This window comes from Macaca thibetana, chromosome 1 (genome assembly GCF_024542745.1).
Source record: "Macaca thibetana thibetana isolate TM-01 chromosome 1, ASM2454274v1, whole genome shotgun sequence".
Lineage (NCBI taxonomy): Eukaryota > Metazoa > Chordata > Mammalia > Primates > Cercopithecidae > Macaca > Macaca thibetana.
This window is the reverse complement of record NC_065578.1, coordinates 38,543,707-38,561,862: the sequence shown is the minus strand read 5'-3', so window position 1 is coordinate 38,561,862 and position 18,156 is coordinate 38,543,707. Positions and strand designations below refer to the sequence as shown.

Sequence of the window (18,156 nt, the reverse complement as noted above, 5' to 3'; positions counted from 1 at the left end):
AGTGGCTCCCCCAGAGCCTGGGGTGCCTGGGCCGGGCTGGTCTGGCTTGTCCCACAGGCAGCAAAGGCTGGGGGGTGCCCCATTTCAGACCCAAAACAAGACTTGGGCCCCACAGCCTCTGCAGGCCAAGGGAGGGCGGGACTCATGACCCGTTGGTTCTGCGTCCTGAAGGGGCTTCTCCCACCCAGAAATCTCAGCACCGCCTCCAGGCAGGCCCAGGCCTCCATGCTGAGGTATTTCCAGCCGGGTCTCATCACTGGCTTGCTTCAAGGGCTGTTTCCATAAATGGTGCTGCTCTCATAATTACCGGTCCAGGCCTCAGACAGCTCTGGACCCCAAATTAAAAGGGAACACCCACACATACCACCACATCAAGCCCGCCAAGGCCAAGAATAGATCCCCGGAGATGTGAGCAAGAAAGATGCAATTCCTCCAGTGAAATCCCAGGAAAGAACTGAACTGTGGGAATTTTCCAGAAAGAAGTGGTCACAGTGACACATCCTCTCTTGCCTGTGGGAAAGAGGTTCCGGGAGGAGGGGGGCTGGGTGCACCTCCCCACCCTGTGCCTCACCCCGGAGGAGCCCCCATCAGCAGGCAGGGGGTGGGCACATTCTTCGGTCAGAGCTGGAAAGGCCTTCAGGCAACCCTGCAGAGATGGGGAAACTGAGGCCAAGGGGGGCAGAGGGTTTCCAGGGTTAGATTAGAGGCCCGTGTCAGATTAGAGGCCCGTGATGTGGATGTTCACACTTGGGGCCAGTGTGAAACGAGTGGCCCTGGAGTTCAATGGGACATACTGGGATGGGGGTCACCTGTCAACAAGGCCCTCCTGTCAACAGACACCCGAGAATGCCTGTGAAGCCACCTTCCTCCAGGCGGGGCCCTGTGGGGACTCGGGGTCCCAGGGGAAGGCCCAGGGAGCTGTGGCACCCATAGTTGGCCCCCACACAGACAGGGAGGGCTGGCCCCACTCTGTCCCATCTGACCAGGCCCAGGCTCCTCCTGGCTCTCCCTGCCTCCTGCTGGGTTCCTCTTTCCCTCAACTTCCTGCCACAGGGGTGGGGGGGGGCAAAGAGGGGGGCAAAGGGTGGGGGGGCAGGGGCGGGGGCAGGGAAGAGTCAGACTTGGTCGTGTTCTCAGGTTGTTCAGGGGCTGCTGAGAAGTATGAGAAAGAGGGGTTAGGTGTGCCCCTGGGTCACACAGGCAGAAAGCGACTAGAATCCTAAGAGAAGTGCATGCAAGGCAGGTGGGGCTTCTGCCTGGAAAGAGCCTGTCCCTGTGGGATTGTGGGGTAGGAGCAGAGAGATTTATGGAAACCCTGACCCACCTTCATTTAAAAGTGGGTGGAGTTTTCACAAGCAAAAATGGAGGTAAGTGTATTCTATGAAGGAGCTACCCAATGAGCAATGGTACAGAAGTGGGGCGCGGTCAGCACCCATTTGTGAAGTTCCTTCTGTGTGTCAGCCTCCAGCTGGCTACACTGCATGCAACCCTGTGAGGCTGGCTCACTTACCTTGTCTCAAAGGTGTGGAAACTGAGTTTCAGGGACTTGAAGCAAGCTGCTCAGCATCGCACAGCTCTCAAATGGCACACGCAAGATTAAAATTCCCGCTTTAATATATCCACAGAGGGACGTGGGTAAAAGTGTTCAGAACAACCCGAATGTCCCTAACAATGGATGGACTGTGGCATGTATATTCATGCAATGGAATACAACTCAGTTAGGAAAGAAAGAACTACAGATACAACAACATGGAGGAAAATGGAAACAGAAGTATGCTGAGTCAAAGACTAGACTCAAGAGTGTGCACTGTAAGATTCCATTTATGTGAAGTTCAAAGAACAGGCCATGGCAATGAAGATCAGAAAGTAGATGCTGGAGGGACTGTCTGGTAGGAATGGGGCTCCCCAGGGGCACCCAAGTTACATGCTTCTGCAGAATCTGAATTTTGTAGAATGAGCATGCATTATTTCTATAAATCCCCCCAAAATAAAAATACTTTAACAACAGGCTTCTTAGCTTACAACACACATTCACGTTTAGTTCAATTTGACAGCACTTACTGCATCTAATGATAGGCCTGGACCTGGTGGACGCAGCTGCTATGTCTGACATGGAGGCAGGGAGACGACCCGCTGTGTGGCCTTGGGAAAACCACCTAACTGCTCTGAGCCTCATTCTCTTCTCTTTCAAACACAGATGTGACGGCAATTGTGAGATACAAATGACGGAACAGATGCGGAGGTTCTGGGCACATGGGCATTGCTGGGTATCATCTCACACAAGCCCGGAACAGCCCCATAAGATGAGTATCTCCATTTTACAGAGGAGGAAACTGAGGCTTGGGGAGGTTGACTGGAAAGCCCAGATCACACTGAGATCAGGTGTCGGTGTCAGCATGCAAATTCCGTGTGTGTGGGTCTCAGGTCAGAAACCCCCAATCTAGCCCTATCTGTCTCGCCATTGTTCAGCCCCTCCTGTTTCCAGGAGCCCTAATTACCTTTAGGGCTCACGTATGTATTATGTGTCTCTCGCACTAGAAAGTCATCTCCCTGAGGACAGGAACTTTACTTTTTTCATTTTTTTTTTTTTTTTTGAGACAGAATCTCTCTCTGTTGCCCAGGCTGGAGTGCAGTGGCGCGATCTCGGCTCACTGCAAGATCCGCCTCCCGGGTTCACGCCATTCTTCTGCCTCAGCCTCCTGAGTAGCTGGGACTACAGATGCCCACCACCACGCCCGGCTAGTTTTTTTTGTATTTTTGGTAGAGACGGGGTTTCACCGTGTTAGCCAGGATGGTCTCGATCTCCTGACCTCGTGATCCGCCCGTCTCGGCCTCCCAAAGGGCTGGGATTACAGGCGTGATACTTTTTTCACTGTTATATCCCCAGTGACTAGAACTGTGCCTGGTCCTTGGTAGGTGCTACAGAACTATTTGCTGAATGAATGAATGGGAAAATGAAACAGGTCCCTAGTAAAGAAACAAAGGAAGTGGCCCCAGGGCCCACGGAGATGCTGCTACCCTTCCAGGTCACATGGCAAGGGCAGAGCAGGACCCGGGCCAGGTCCTGAATTCCCACTCAGTCCTGCTTCTCCCAAATCCAGACGGCTCTGTTCATCAACACCCCGGTCCATGGCCACTGGAGACCACAGGAGCAAATCTGTCTGGTTCAGGAAGGGGTCAGGACGAAAGTGAAGCTGCCTGCATTCTGATCCTGGCTGGACTTCTGCCTGCTAGTCCTGCGTATGCCTCAGTTTCTCAATCTGGAACATGGGCACCTGCCTCTCCGCTGACATGGGTGGAGAAGGATTGAGAAGGAGTGTGCAGAGGTGGTCCTTCCTACCATCCTTCCTCCCTCAGGAGGGGCCGGGCCGGCCTGAGGCACTGGGGCCAAGCCATGGCGGTGTTGTGAGAAGGCGCCTCTGCCACAGAGCCACAGGGTCAGGGATGGGAGGCACCTTGCTTTTCGCATGCCATCACCGTAGAATGGACGAGAAAGCAGAGGCTCAGGGAAGGGAAGGGCCGTGGCCCAGGACATGCAGGAGTTAATGGCGGGCCCAGGCAGCACAAGAACCTGGGTCCTGCCTCCCAGTTCAGGGCTCTCCCCTCCCTGAGCAGAGAGACCAGGGACAGAATCCAACTGCTCCATCACTGTCCTGCCCAAGAAAGCCCAGGTCTACAGGCTGATATGGATGACAGGCCAGGCGGGGCCCCGGCTCTGACCCCAGCCCCGGCCTCCCATTGCAGCAGACTCTGAACATCAGGACGCAGGCTTGCCTTCCTAAAGCACCTGCTCTGCACAGAGACCTGAGCCATGGCGGGAGGCCTGTGAGAGTCCCACCCTCTGGGTCCTATAGGCTGCCATCAACAGCTGGGCCCTAGGGGCACCAGGCCTGGCTATTCAGGAGCCAGATGAGGCTGATAGGAGAGGTGGAGCTGGCGGGAGCAGGTGTGGGAGCCTGGGTGTGGGCGGTGACACCACAGTGACCCTGCTATTAGATCCCGTGGTGGCTCTGGGGCCGCCAACCTTCAGGGGCCTCCAAACACTGACAGCATCCTGGTATGTGTCTACCCGCCCCCACCTGCCCCACGGCCTCAGTAATTACCAGTTAAAGCTACTCTAACTGAGAGAGTTCTACTAGTGCAGTTAGCAGAGCAGAATAAAGAAGCCCTTCTGACAGCTGGCCACGCCCACCCGCAGCCTGGGCTTCCACTAACAACCACCTGCTTGTTAATCCCGCAGCGCTGGAGGCTACGGGTCTGCATGAAATGCCCAGAGCTGGGGTGGGAGGAAGCTGGGATTTGGAATCCACAGCCATGGATGTCATACCGGATGTGCTGTGTGGCCCTGGGCTGGCCATTTAACCTCTCTGAGCCCATGAAACAGGGCTGGCAAAAGAGTCTCACATGAATTAAATGAGGCATTGTAAGGCTGTGAAAGTTCGCCTGTAATCCCAGCACTTTGGGAGGCTGAGGTGGGAGGATTGCTTCAGTTCAGGAGTTCAAGACCAGCCTGGGCAATATAGTGAGCCTCCCCATCTCTACAAGAAATATTTTAAAATTATCTGGGTGTGGTGGTGTGCAACTGTAGCCCTAGCTACTGGGGAGGCTGAAGGAGGGGGACTGCTTGAGCCCAGGAATTAGAGGCCACAGTGAGCTATAATCGCACCACTACACTCCAGCCTGGGGAATGGAGCGAGACCCTGCCTCTTAAAAAAAAAAAAAAAAGAAAAGAAAAAGAAAGAAAGAAAAAAAGAATAATTTCATATGCTACTTTTCATTTTAAAAATAAGTACAAACACCTTTGATGGGCTTTTAGAGTTCATTTCTGGGTTTCAGGTGTACAAGACATGTGGAGATGTTCCTGTCACCTCCACACTAAGGCTGGGCTACAGCTGGAAGGCTAGAAATGGCCAGGTCCAGGTTCACCCTGAGGGGAGCAGCACAGGCTTTCCATTCCTGCCCCTCTACCAATCACATAACAACCCTGAGGACAGATCACCAGGCACCTCATTTTACAAGGAGCAACCAAGGCTGAGAGGGTGAGGAACTTCCCTAAGGTCACACAGAGGGGTAGGCCCTGTGCAATTCCCAGCAACAGCCCCACCAGGCTGGGCATGTCCTGGCCCAGGGGATGCCAGGGGAGGCAGGACATGGGCTGGGTGGTGACTCATTCTGATGGTCGACTCCCCCAGGGACATTCTTGGACGACTCCATCCACAGCTCTTCTTGGTCTTGAGCCCAGTGTCAGCCTGTCCTGATGACAGAGGCCCAGTCCCAGCTTCACGATGGTCTCCTCTGTCCCACATCCCCCACCCTGTCCTCTAACTAGGAAGGCAGCATCCAGATCCCACCGGCCAGATTCCTGTGCCTGGCACTGGGTGCTCACCGATGGTGAACGGCTGTCTCCTGCTGCTCACCTCCACCACCAGCTCTTGGGTTGTGGGGAGCAGAGGCTTGGCCATGCCCTCTTCTGCCCTAGTGTAGGAAGCAAACGGCTGACGGCCCCACAAAACCTGCTGCGGCTCAGTCCCCTGTGTTCTTCAGCCCAGACTCCTCAGAAAGCTCTCTGCACCCTGAAAACCTGACCTGACAACAGAAATGTCATCTCACTGGGCACCGGAGGGACGGACAGTCAGGCTTTCTGGCTGTCCTGGCTCAGCGGCTTTGAGGCTGCACTGTCCTAGGCATGGCGCTGCCTCTCTGAGCCTCACTGTCCTCATCTGGGAGATGGGGATGAAGACGGTGGCTGTTACCAGGGTTGTCGTGAGGATGAGGAATTAATGATGTTGTCTGTGGAGGGAGGCTGGTGGCCGGGGCAGGTTCCCTCTCCCTCCTCTCAGCCCCACAGCTCCCCTACTTTGGGCTGAGCTGTGGTCCTTGGCCCCCAGACCCTGGCCTGTCACTAGCCACAGACAGGAGGCAAAGCAGATGGGGGACCTGACCAACAGTAACTACACAACCATAGACCAAAGAGTTTAGTACTGGAAAAAAAATCTCTGAGATCTTAAGAAATAAATCGCTCCAGGGTGTGACAAGATGTTTGCAGACAGGAAAAGCCAGGCTTTGCCTCGGAGAACAAAGTGGGTCCAGCTACCCACTGGGCCATTCCACAGGCCTGGACACTCACCCTATACCAGATCACATCCGAGGTGTTGGGCCCAGGGTGACAAGGCCACAGTCCCTGCCCCACTGAACTGAGCCTGCTCCTTCCCCAGCCGCTCCCCTGACAGCCGCGCCTCACCCAGGCTCCGCACAGGGAAGAGCCTGCTGGGGACTCAGGGCAGGCGAGTTAGCTCTGGTCACTCTGATGATGTGACCACAGGTTTCCACTCTGAACTTTGTCCCTCTCCTCAGTACTGCCCTTATCACAGTGACAGCATCCCGGCCTCTGTTTACTCACCTGTCTCCCCAGGACCAGGCTGTCTGCCTGGGGCAGCCCAGGTGGGCAAGGACATCACCTGATTCTTACTCCTGGGTGTGTTTGGGGCAGGGTGAAGGCAGCGCCTGGGAGTCCACAGTTCCCCCCACCCTGCTCCTGACCACCCCGCAGCCCAGGGGGCCCCATGACCCTTAGACTTTCCCTATCCACGGCGGTCCCACTCCCCTGTGGTTCGCGTTCACCGTCTGTGACACACCGTTCGGCCAGGGCCCGGCGGATGCGCGCACTCTCCCCTGTAGCCAGTTTACTCCGAGGGTCCCCGCGCGGGCGGCCGCACTCACCCATGTTGACGAAGCTCATGACCAGGTCGGCGCGGCCCAGGCGCCGCTCCGCGGGCGCGCCGTCCTCGTCGTCGTCGTCGGCCATGGCGTGGTACAAGTCCAGCATGAAGAGCGGCGCGGACGCGGGCAGCCGGGAGGCGGCGGGTGGCGCGCGGAGCCGGGGCCGCCCGGGTAGCCCGAGCACCGCCAGGATCTCGCGCTGCACGTCCCGGCGCTCGCGCGCGCCCAGACGTCGCTGGGGACAGCCGGGCTGGGGTCGCAGGCCGGGGCCGCCCCCGCCCAGCGCGCACAACGCCAGGCCTAGGAGCCAGAGCGGGCCGGGAAGCGCGGCCATGGCGGGCCGGGGACGCTCAGCTGGCGCGCATCGGCTCCGCGGCCGCCCCTGGGCCCGGGGACGCCCCGATGGCGAGCGGGGAGCTGGGTTCGGCGAGCGGGGGGCCGGCCTCGGCGGGCGGCGTACGCGGCCTCAGCGCGGTCCCTGGAGCGCCCCCCGAGCGGCACCTGCCCCGGCTCTGGGACAAGCGGACGCCGACGCCACCGCCTCGAGGCCGGGGCTCCTCTGAGGACTGGGACTGTCAGCCAATCCGTCTGTCGCCGCCGTGCCCACCAGTCCGTCTGTGGCCGCGGTCCGCGCAGCGCAGGGTCGACGGGCGAGCTCCGGCAGCGGCCGGTGCTGCGCGATTCCCGCGAGTCCCAGCCCCGGCTCAGCCGTCGGTGCCGCCCGCCCACCCCCGGGACTGACCAATGGGGGCGCGGGGGCGGGGCCGGGGCGCGGAGGCCACGCCCGCGAGGGTCCTGGGGCGGCGGCCGGTGTCGCGGGTGGGGCGACCCGGAGGTGCGAACTCGGGGTGGCTGGCAGGTGGTCCGGGCGAGGGGCCTGCAGCCTGGGCGTCAGCGTGGTCATGGCCGTAGTGGCTCCCGCCGCGGGCCTAGGCGCATAGATCCTAAGGCTGCGGCGCCGTCCCAGTCTCGCCAGTGGTGCCACCCGGTCGCCCTGCCGTGGTGTGCGGGGGTCGTCACCGGGCCCGACACGCGGCCCCAGCCCCGTCTGGAGAGCCGGGCGGTGCCAGCGAAGCCCTGGGGGTGGGGCACGTTCCTCTGCCGGCAGTAGCCGGCCCGGGTTCCGGCCACCGCGGCCCCTCGCCGCCTCCTGGCGCCTTCCCGGTGGCCCCTGCATGCGCTTCTGAGGGCGCCTCCTTCCCAGCACCTGCTCGGCTGCCTCTCCATGCGTCCCCCACCTGGCTCCCGCGTGAGCCCGGGCAGGGTCCCAGGCGGGCCGCCCCCGCCAGCCCACGCTGCGCGCCCTGCGTCCCCGGTACTGATACAGCTTTGCAGAGGAGACTCCGCTTCCTGCCTCCATCCGGGCCAGAGGCTCTGGGGCCCTTCCCGAACACTCGGGAGCCACCTGTGCACGTCTTCTTAGTCGCCACAGCCCCGGTGCAGGCCTGGTAGGAGAAGGATCCCCGCGGAAACGTCTCGACTGACTCAGTCTCTTTCTGCACACCCTGCTCTTCCCTGGGCGCGCTCTCGCCTTACATAATTATTCCTGTGTGGTTCAGGCGCTGCGGAAGAAGGCACCTAGACTGCGCTGGGAAAGGTCAGTGGAGGGAAGTGCTTCAGGCAGACGGAATAGCTTGTGCCAAGGCCCTGAGACCCCGGGGGGGAGCCTAATAATGGTAACAGTCAGCACTTTCCACGCGCGAGGCATGTTCTGAGTGTGTGTCCCGTGTCATTTCTGTGATGCTCGCACATCGTTAGGGGGTACATACCACTGGAACCTCCTCTTTTAACATATGAGGAAACTGAGGCACACAGCGGTTAAGGGACTTACGCCATGTCACACAGCAGTGGAGCTGGGCTTGGGCAGGGGGGGCAGTAGAACCTGGAGAGCCCAGGGGGCAAATGGCCAAGGCTGGAGGGGCTGGCAAGGGAGGGACCGCAAAGGGCCTCACAGGAGCTAGACGAGAGCCCTGGGCACCAGATTATGGTGCCCCCCCATGTGGATTGAAGATTAAACCTTGAAGAAGTGTATAATGCCCTCAAAATCACGTTTTGAAGTCATCACCTCAATAAAATTTTCTACATCAAATTAGTAATCTAAATAGTCATTTGCTGGTGGCTTAAACACATGCCTAGTTTGTCTTTTACCCAACAGGTATATTTCCACACTGCCCGTAAATTTTCTGCGCGGTCCCCAGAGCGCCCCCCATGAGGCACCTGCACCGGCTCCAGGCGGAGCAGATGTGGATGCCACCGCCTAGAGGCTGGGGCTTCTCTGCAGACTGGGACTGTCCCATAAGGATACTGAGCTAAGGATAATGCAGAATAACCGTTGAAAGTACCCAAGACCAGAGCATGGAAGCAGAGCGGAATATGGATCAGAGGGAGACAGGAGTCAGGGCCCTGCAGTTGGAGGCAGGTACAGTAATCAGATGTGGGAGTGGGTACAATGACAATGAGCTGCTAATGGTGATGGGGTGGAGGGGCAGAGAAAGCTGTTTAGGAGGCTGAATCCACAGGGCTTTGTCCCCATGTCATCTTGGTCAAAGTCTTGGAATCTCCTGTTCACGGCCCCTTCACTGTCCTCTCTGCATGCCCCTTTTGAATCCACTGCGCATCACTTGAGGCCCTAGATCCAGCCTGTGCAATTCTCACGTTTGTTTTGTGCAATTCTGGGCTCCCAGCTAGACTGCAAGCTGCCCAGTGCTGGGCTGATTCTTATAATAGAAATCATTTCTCAATTTACGATGTGGAGATAGAGCTGTGTTTTCTAAACAACGGCCTTCACATTCCCATAAACCTAAACAGCAGATTTTAGCCATTTCAAGGGCCTCTGCCCACAATTCAGTTCAGCAACAACCACCGTGAGCTGCTCTGTGCTGTGCCCTGAGCCAGAGATGGAGCGGACAAGCCTCTGCCCCTGAGCAGCCCCCACAGCAACAGGGGTGACAGCTGGTGAACACGGCAATTTCCCAAGGCAGAATGAAAGCTGTGCTCCCACAGAGGAGCCAACAAAGTGGCTGGAAGGGCAGAGGAGCAGGGAAGTGGGAGCAGACCATGTGGGAGTGGAATCCCAGAATACTAGGACTGGAAGGGAACTGAGGTGGGGTAGCTTTCTTGGAGAAAGTGGTGTCAAAACAAGGGCTTTCCCTAGCCACCTGGCAACTCTGTGATCTTAACCTCTCAGACTCAGTGTCTCATCAAGAAAAGGGGGCTAATGATCATAGAACTGTTAAGGGTATTCAGTGAGAATGTATATAGAGCACTTAGCATAACCACTGGCTTACAGTAAGCACTCAAAAAACATGAGCTAGTTATTGCATCATTCAAGTCCCCAGCAGACACCAAATTTGCCTTCCTCATTTACCATTTCTATCACAGGACTGTGATTTTACACACACACACACACACACACACACACACACACACACATATATATATATTTTTTGAGACGGAGTTTCACTCTTGTCACCCAGGCTGGAGTGTAGTGGCACAATCTTGGCTCACTGCAACCTCTGCCTCCCAGATTCAAGCAATTGTCCTGCCTCAGCCCCCCGAGTAGCTGGGATTACAGGTGCCCACCACCACACCTGGCTAATTTTTGTATTTTTAGTAGAGATGGGGTTTCACCACCTTGACCAGGCTGGTCACCTGACTTCAGGTGATCCACCCGCCTCAGTCTCCCAAAGTGCTGGGATTACAGGTGTGAGCCACCATACCCGGCCCAGAACTGTGATTATACTTTAACCCTTTTCCTAGCATCTAGTTATTTCCTACATGTTCTTGCGTGCAGGCATTTGTTGAATGGAAACGCACCTTTAGCCAGGCATGGTGGTGCACGCCTGTAACTCCAGCTACTCAGGAGGCTGAGGCAGGAGAATCGTTTGAGCTTGGGAGGCGGAGGTTGCGGTCGACCGAGACTGTGCCACTGCACTCCAGTGGGCAACAGAGTGAGTCCCTATCTCAAAAAAAAAAAAAAGAAAAAAAGAAAAAAAATGCACTTTTTGTTGGTGCCACTGCCAGGTGAACTTTGCCAGAAAACCTTAATTACTTGTTAAGATTCTGTACCATAGTCCAGGATCTAGGAAGATGGAGGTCAAGCTGGTCTCGCATGCTTCTCCTGCCAAGAGGCCTAGAAGGGGAAGCAAATTAGGGTGAAAACACTATCCTATACAAAGTTCCGGCAGCTTGAAGTTCCTCAGTTCTATGGAGAACAGAGTAAGCACTTCCTTCAGAATCCATTAGGCTCCAAATTCCTTTTAATCAGGGTATTTGGCCTTCACAGCTTTGGCAAACATGCATCGACCTCACCAAATGCCTATGTCATAAGGAATGTGGCCTGATGACCAAGAACACAGGTGGCATGAGTTTCAGCCCCTTTACCTCCGAAGCCTCTAGCCCTTTTCTTCTTGTTACTAAGTTAGCATTTGGCTGCTCTATTATAAAGCCGACTGTCTAGAGGCTGGAGGAAACAGAAGTGCCAGACTTGAATAGGGAGTGGAGAACTTCAAGGTTCACTTCTGTCATTTATTCATTTCGTGAGCTCAGGGAAATCACTTTCTCTTCTACTTTCCCATCTCAGTTTCTCCATCTGTAAAACAAAGGAGCTAGATATGATGACCGATTTTGCTTCCACCTCTGAAATTCTACCACTTAACCAGAAATTTCAGCATACTGTGACATAGTATGAAAAATTGGTCCCATTCTCTCAGAACCCAGTATCTCCAAGATTTCTAGTATCTTTTTACATAATGCTATTTAATTATGTAAGTAGGACAGATATCCTACATGTTCATGTTAATATCCGTTTTTTTTCTTTTTTTTTGAGACAGGGTCTTGCTGTGTCACCCAGGCTGGAAAGCAGTGGTGCAATCATGGCTCACGTGATCCTCCCACCTTAACCTCCCTAGTAGTTGGGGCTACAGGCATGTGCCACCATGCCTAATTGCTTTTTTAGTTTTAGTAGATACAAGGTCTTACTATGTTTCCCAGCCTGGTCTCAAATTCTGAACTCAAGTGATCCTCCTGCCTTGGCGCCCCATAGTGCTGGGATTATGGGCGTGAGCCACCATGCCCAGCCATATTAAACAAAATTAACAAGGATGAAAGAAAACAAAATCTATTAAGCTCTACAATTTATCCGTCAAGATATTTTGATTCGTATAATGCATTTAAGTACCTATAACATGATTATACTCCAGGGTAACATTTATAGATAAGGTAGTGCTTGAAAAGAAAATCAGGAAATACAAAATATTTGTTACTGCAAGCAATTTTAATACAAAAGTGTGTCTTGTTTTTAAACAGTTCATTGGTAGAGCTTCAGTTTCTGCCTCAATTAAAACCAATTGAGATAATCACACAGCAACATGGTCGGAGCTGAAGAACAGCAGCTAAAAAACAGGAGCCCCAGACAGCCCCTCTTCATGGTCACTTGGTCAGTTGACTTTATTACGCACAAAAAAAGACGAAAGCAAACGGGACTGGTTAACAAGTGTGCTGGTGAACTCCATTAAAGGACGAGCACGTGTTTGTCTTACGTCCACATTTTCAGAACAGGCTCATGGAATTCATTCCTCAGTTTGTGGGAAGTTGATCGACCATTTAAATAAATAGCAAAAAGAGTGGATAAAACAAATTTGAAATTCACAATGTCACCAACAAGCCTATCCCTTGCCAAGGGTCTGGGTCCTGGTGAACACAAGAGTTATCGGTGTCTAGGCTGGTAGGGAGCAACAAATCAAGTTTAAAACCCCAAATGTTCTGACGTTTTCTGAACATGTACATTTACCCCTGAATTCTAGCAGCCATTTGTCCTTTAAACACCCAGTACTGAAACAATATCCAAAGACAGTATTGCAATGAACTCCTTTTGCTGTATCATGTGCAAATGTTACTTAGATGAGGTTCCCTCTCTTTAGCTAAAAATCACAAAACATTAAACAATGGAAAAAGCAGTAATAAGTGCCCTCCCCTCAGTTCTTGCTAATTGAGGTGTCTATGATTTACAAAAAAAGAGTTCCTTAAACACTGCAGGATTCTTATTTTTTTTTAATATAATTTATCTTGCTGAGATAGCAAGTCAAGTTTATAAAGAAGATGCATTTAGGAATAATCCTAAAAGATAAAGCAGGTTTACAACCCTGCACCGCGCAGAAACCCTATTAATAGGCTTTTTTTTTTTTTTTTTAATACACATTTGTATCTTGACCTTTTCACTTGTTTTTCTCAAATATTTCATTTCTGGGCCCCATCCATTACAGGGTTACCAGGAGGCAAATTTTATCTACATAAATATTCACATGAAAATAGTAACTTACAAAAAGAAAAAAAAATAAGGCAGCTTCATAACACAATTATTCTTTTACACTTTTAACAATATAACTTCTCCCGTTCAGAATAAATATACACCCAATGTACGGAGCAGGATTCAAAGTGGAGAGTGGCTTGGGGGTGCTTGGACAGTGTTATCGCTTGGGACCTGGAGTCCTGGGGGAGGCAGTGGTGGTCTTCTTAGACATGGTTGGGATTTTGGAAGGTTTGTTTAGCCCTCTCCTGGAGTTGCCTTGGCCCCCTGCAGCGCTGCTTTCTGAAGTGTCGGAACAAGCAGACTGTGTCTCTAAGAGGTCAAAGTCAGAGGCATCGCTTCCTCGCCGGCTGCTGGCTCGACTCCCGGCTCGACTCCCAGCCCGACTCCCAGGGCGACTGGCTGACTTTTTAGGGTCTGGAATTCAAGAATCAAACAGCAGACTTACAGAGACGGCATGGGGTGGAAGAACAAGTGAGCAGAGGCTAGGGTTCTGATCCTGTGTGATCTTAAGCAAATCTCACAGCCTTTCTGCACCCCCGTTTCCTCATCTATACAGAAGTTGCTGAGGCCTTTTCTAGCTTTGTGATTCTACTTGAGAAGCTGTCTCCTAGGGATTAGAAAGCCACTTCTATCAGCAGCACTGTCACCTTCCATGCCCCCAAAGTGGAGGCAAGCAGGGTTGCTCAACCACCTCAGCACAGGTGGGTGAGCCTGCCAGCTGGGCTAATCCATGGGCAGGATGGATAGAGGCCAAATGAGGGGAAGCAGCCAGCAGGAAATGAAGGCAGATTCCTAGGTTCCCATGAGGAACAGCAGCAGGGGAACAGATGTGATCTTCCCCTGCCTTTCTCAGTTCAACAGCAGCCATCATAAGTATGATGTGTTGGAAACATTACTAGCAAGCTGCTCATCCCAACACTGGACTGGTGTCTGAGGAAGACCCACATTTCCTTTTACATTCTCTCAAATGAGATCATTTCTGATGAGAACGCATGGCCCAGCTTTTGGCTGTGGAAGCATCTCATCTCAGAAGGAAAGCTTAAAGCTAGTTGTAATGACAGAAAAAGTAAAGGTCACTTGAGCATCTGCACGTCTGTCTTTCTGGGCATTACACTAAGTGCCACTCTCATTACCGGCTCCTTGGGAGCAGTGAAACATTCCACACAGGCTGTTGTTTCCAAATTCTCAGCCTGGCTTGTAGGCCACGGGGCAGGTACTTACCTGCCCGGTTAGTTTTGGCACCTGTGGAGGCCGGGGAAGAACTATTGCTGGTATCACCAGCAAGGGATGTCCGACTAGAATGAAAAGTTGGTGTTGGTCGTTTCAACTTGCTACCTGATGATGAGATAACCTTAAAAAAAATAATAAAAAGGTCACATTTTACTTGGTAAAATCTTTGCTAGAAATTCAACTTTCAAAGGTCTCCAAACACCTCCTTACATTTGCTCAGTTGAAAAGCAAATTAAAAGTCCAGGAAAACAAAGATTTCTCTTAAAGTATCCTAGGTCATATATTTTGATAATTCCCAAAATAAAAGTTTTATGTTCCAATTAAAAGTTTCAAAATGTCTTCAAATACCTTTTGTTTTACTAATTTCCACTATAAATGGAAAAAAAAAATCCTCAGTAAGATTACAATAGTTACAACAAACGATTATGGTGAATGAGTAAAGGAAAAAGAAATTCGAATAATCCTAGGTATCAAGATTTTGGGGTTAAAAATTTGAAATGAGTTTTAGCCCCACCTATTTGATATGGAGATTCAAGTACTACTCCAATCTCTTAACACTAAGTAGGTGCAGTAACTTTAGTAAGATCTTTTAGTCATTATCCTTATTGGTAAAATGCAGATAAAATTACCTAACTCGTGGATCAAATAAACTATGAGAAGCACATGACTGTGGGACTGAGACATCAGGAACAAGTCTGTGTGTGAAGAGCCTGGAGACCTGGGTTTGAGTCTGGGTTCCGGGACTGGTTGAAATCAACATCTGTCTTTGCTTCTCTCTTGGGAAATCAGGGATTAAATCCTGCCTCTCTGACTTCATTTCTACCACACTCCTCATCAGTCCATCCCAGCCACACTGGCTTCCTTGCTGTTTCACCAATGGCCCAGTGAGGGTCCCCCAGTCTTGTCCCCTTGCTGTTCATTTTGCCTGGACTGTTGTTCACAATCACTACCCCCCAAGCCTACCCCAGATACGTGTGGCTGACCCCTCATTCCCTGCGGAGGCTCTACTGAAAGGATGACCTTAGCAGAGAGGTCTTGCCTCACTACTCAGAACACTGCTTGTACACTTCTATTCTCTCCCCTGCTTCCTGTGTTCTGCACAGTACTCATCACTGTCTTACGTATGATATTACTTGTTCGTTGCCTGTCTCTCCTGCATTAAAGCATCAACTTCATAAAAGCAGGGACTTTGTTTTGTTCACTCTCACATCCTCAGCATGTAAAATTGTCTGGCACAGAAGAGGAACTCAATAACAACTTGTTGAACAAATAAATGATATATAGAAGCACTTCCCAAACTGGAAAAGAGCTATATATTATTATCACTGCTGCCAACAGGTGCTATGTTTCCTATTTAAGTGATGTTTTTTGGTTTTTTAGATAGTAGTCTTAACTGCAGGAAAAAGAATATTTTAAATGTGTGGGTTTTTTTGTTTGTTTGTTTTTTTGTTTTGAGACAGAGTCTTGCTCCATCACCCAGACTGGAGCGCAGTGGCATACTTCACAGCTCATTGCAGCCTTGACTGCCCAGGCTCAAGCAATCCTCCCACCTCAGCCTCCCTACTGGCTGGCTTATTTTTGTATTTTTTGTAGAGACAGGGTTTCTCCATGTTGCCCTGGGTGGTCCTGAACTCCTGGGCTCAAGTGATCTGCTCACCTCAGCCTCACAAAGTGTTGGGATTACAGGGGTGAGCCACCTTGTCCAGACTTAAATCTGTGTGGGTTTTTTTCTTTTTTTTTTTTTTGAGACAGTCTCACTCTGTTGCCCAGGCTAGAGTGCAGTGGCACAATCTTGGCTCACTGCGACCTCTGCCTCCCAGGTTCCAGTGATCTCCTGCCTCAGCCTCCCTTGTAGCTGGGACAACCAGTGCCTCCACCACATCCAGCTAATTTTTGTATTTTTAGTAGATACGGAGTTTTGCCATGTTGGCCAGGCTGATCCTTAAACGTTTTAAACATCCATTATTTGACCTTGTCTCTACTTCGCTTTTTAAAAAACGAAAAAAAAAAAAAAAAGAAAACACAACCACTTATGCCACATGCTACAGCATGCCATTCTAATTTTTCTTTGAAATCAATTACGTAAATTGTTTTCCAGGACCTTTAAGACGTTTATGCAAATAGAAGAGAAAAGCAACCCATCTCATTGTGTTTGCTGTACTTCTTAAATTTATCAAGAAAAAGCATAAGCGACAGAAAGTGATTAACACTCAAGCACAAACTTTCCTGGCCACATAGGAGGAAGAGCACCAGTTTCAGAAGCTAAGGTTCCTGAGCACTGCTGCTGGAACACGACAGCTAGACCCCGGGCTAGAATTCCAAGTCAGAAGATGGCCTGGCTACAGAACACAATAAGTAAGGAAAGATGAAGCCTCAAAATGAAATGAAACAGAAAATAAAACCTTAAGACAGAACAAAAGCCCTGATTTATCAGAACTGTATGAGAATTTGTACCTCATCATTAAACATCTAAAATTTAAAATAGAACTTCTGAGATTTTTATGAAACTGGAGCCATTAAGGAAAGAAGAAAAGCAAGATGAGCAGGGTGAATCTAGGAGTTTAGTGGCAGTAGGTCCCCAGATCATACTCTAAACCAGATATGTTTCTGAACTGGAGTTTTAGCTTGGAGTAAAATGAACCTCTAAACAGCAGCTCATTCACAGCCATTGCCTTCTTGTACATCCCTTGTTTCCCTGGCTAAGGCTTTCTAAGACTGAAGGCAACACTGTCTTTTGAGGCACAAGAATCCAATGTTTCCCGGTAGGAGCTAGAATGCAAACTGCACTGCTATCAGACAAGCCACTAGTCCATGTTTTATTTCTAAAACACTGCTCTTCCAAAAGCGTTCAGGCATTTTAATGGCTGCACTTGAACATGCTTAATTGCTGGCATGTGTATTCAAATCAAGGCTACAGAAACTCAAGTGCCTAGGCCAAGAAATTCAGAAGCTAGAATGTGAGCCTCAGAGCAGTGTTCACTGGTGCTGTGCTTGGCTGAAGGAGACAGCACCCATGCCTCGGACCAGTGTGGTGTGGCAATACCAACCACCCTGGACATGTGTCTCAGGGTGGGTGGCGCCAACCACTCTTCTGTTCTAAGCAAAGATAGAACATTGTAGAACATGCGCCATAGTTGAATTTCAAGTGTTCATAACTCGTCTGAGTATCTGACATTTGGAGATTCCAAGAGGCCTGATTATAAATGATATCAATAAACAAATCTCCAGGAATGACCATCATTTACCATTCTGAACAAGTATCATTCTCAAGATTGTTATAAAGTTATTAAGTTATTAATCTAGTTTCAGGTATCTCTTATTTCTCTCCAATTTTGGTGAATCCGAGTTAGAAACCCCTGAAAACACTGGACTAGATGAATCAGCTGTGACAGCAAGCACCACAGAGATGGAAGAATGCAGGGATTCGTGTCAGGAAGAAGAGCTGGTCAAGTCCATTAGCGAGGGCCTTGTCTTGACTGTGTCCTCAGTCAGCAAAGCCATACTCTACCTCGGGGCTGGGCAGCTGGAGGTCAGGAGAATGGCTGTCCCTGATAGGGGTGCCAGCTTTACTGTTTACCAACCAGGGTTTGTCATAACAGCGAGAGAACTGAAGTGAAGTCTGTGAAACGGAAATCCAAAGGGAAGGATGGGAACAATTGAAAAAGGAACAAAAAGAGTGCACATTGGGAACAGAAAAAAATAGAAGATACTAAATTTTAAAGACACAGAAAACAAAATAAAATGCATGTTGGTCCATCAGGATGAGAAGGACCAGGCAGGCACTAACATCCTTCATACATAACCCATCGTAACATCAAACTTAGCTGTTAGCTCCACTGCACAGCCAGTGCCTGGATTTTCTTTCCTTTTCCCTTAAATTTTTTATTTTTTTATTT

The 18,156-nt window shown here is 51.0% G+C and overlaps 3 protein-coding genes across 28 annotated transcripts in view; 1 reads left to right on the top strand and 2 right to left on the bottom strand.

Annotated features, from left to right (window-relative positions):
* Window positions 1–7,389, bottom strand: part of BMP8A (bone morphogenetic protein 8a) — a 34,707-nt gene extending 27,318 nt beyond the window's left edge. The window contains exon 1 of the mRNA XM_050799730.1: window positions 6,721–7,389. Coding sequence (XP_050655687.1) covers window positions 6,721–7,054 — 334 coding nt within the window. The 5' untranslated portion in view covers window positions 7,055–7,389. The remainder of the gene's footprint in view (window positions 1–6,720) is intronic.
* MYCBP (MYC binding protein) overlaps window positions 600–18,156 on the top strand; it is a 657,065-nt gene continuing 639,508 nt past the window's right edge. The window contains exon 1 of the mRNA XM_050801075.1: window positions 600–603. The gene's annotated coding sequence lies outside the window, so the exon portion shown is untranslated. The remainder of the gene's footprint in view (window positions 604–18,156) is intronic.
* Window positions 11,977–18,156, bottom strand: part of MACF1 (microtubule actin crosslinking factor 1) — a 387,658-nt gene continuing 381,478 nt past the window's right edge. For 20 of the 26 annotated variants that reach the window (XM_050797094.1, XM_050797116.1, XM_050797098.1 and 17 more), the window contains 3 exons: window positions 17,769–17,879; window positions 14,252–14,381; window positions 11,977–13,444 (listed from right to left, as the gene is read on the bottom strand). In XM_050797094.1, coding sequence (XP_050653051.1) covers window positions 13,188–13,444; window positions 14,252–14,381; window positions 17,769–17,879 — 498 coding nt within the window. In that variant the 3' untranslated portion in view covers window positions 11,977–13,187. The remainder of the gene's footprint in view (window positions 13,445–14,251; window positions 14,382–17,768; window positions 17,880–18,156) is intronic. The other 6 variants (XM_050797175.1, XM_050797032.1, XM_050797041.1 and 3 more) reach the window with 1 other exon arrangement.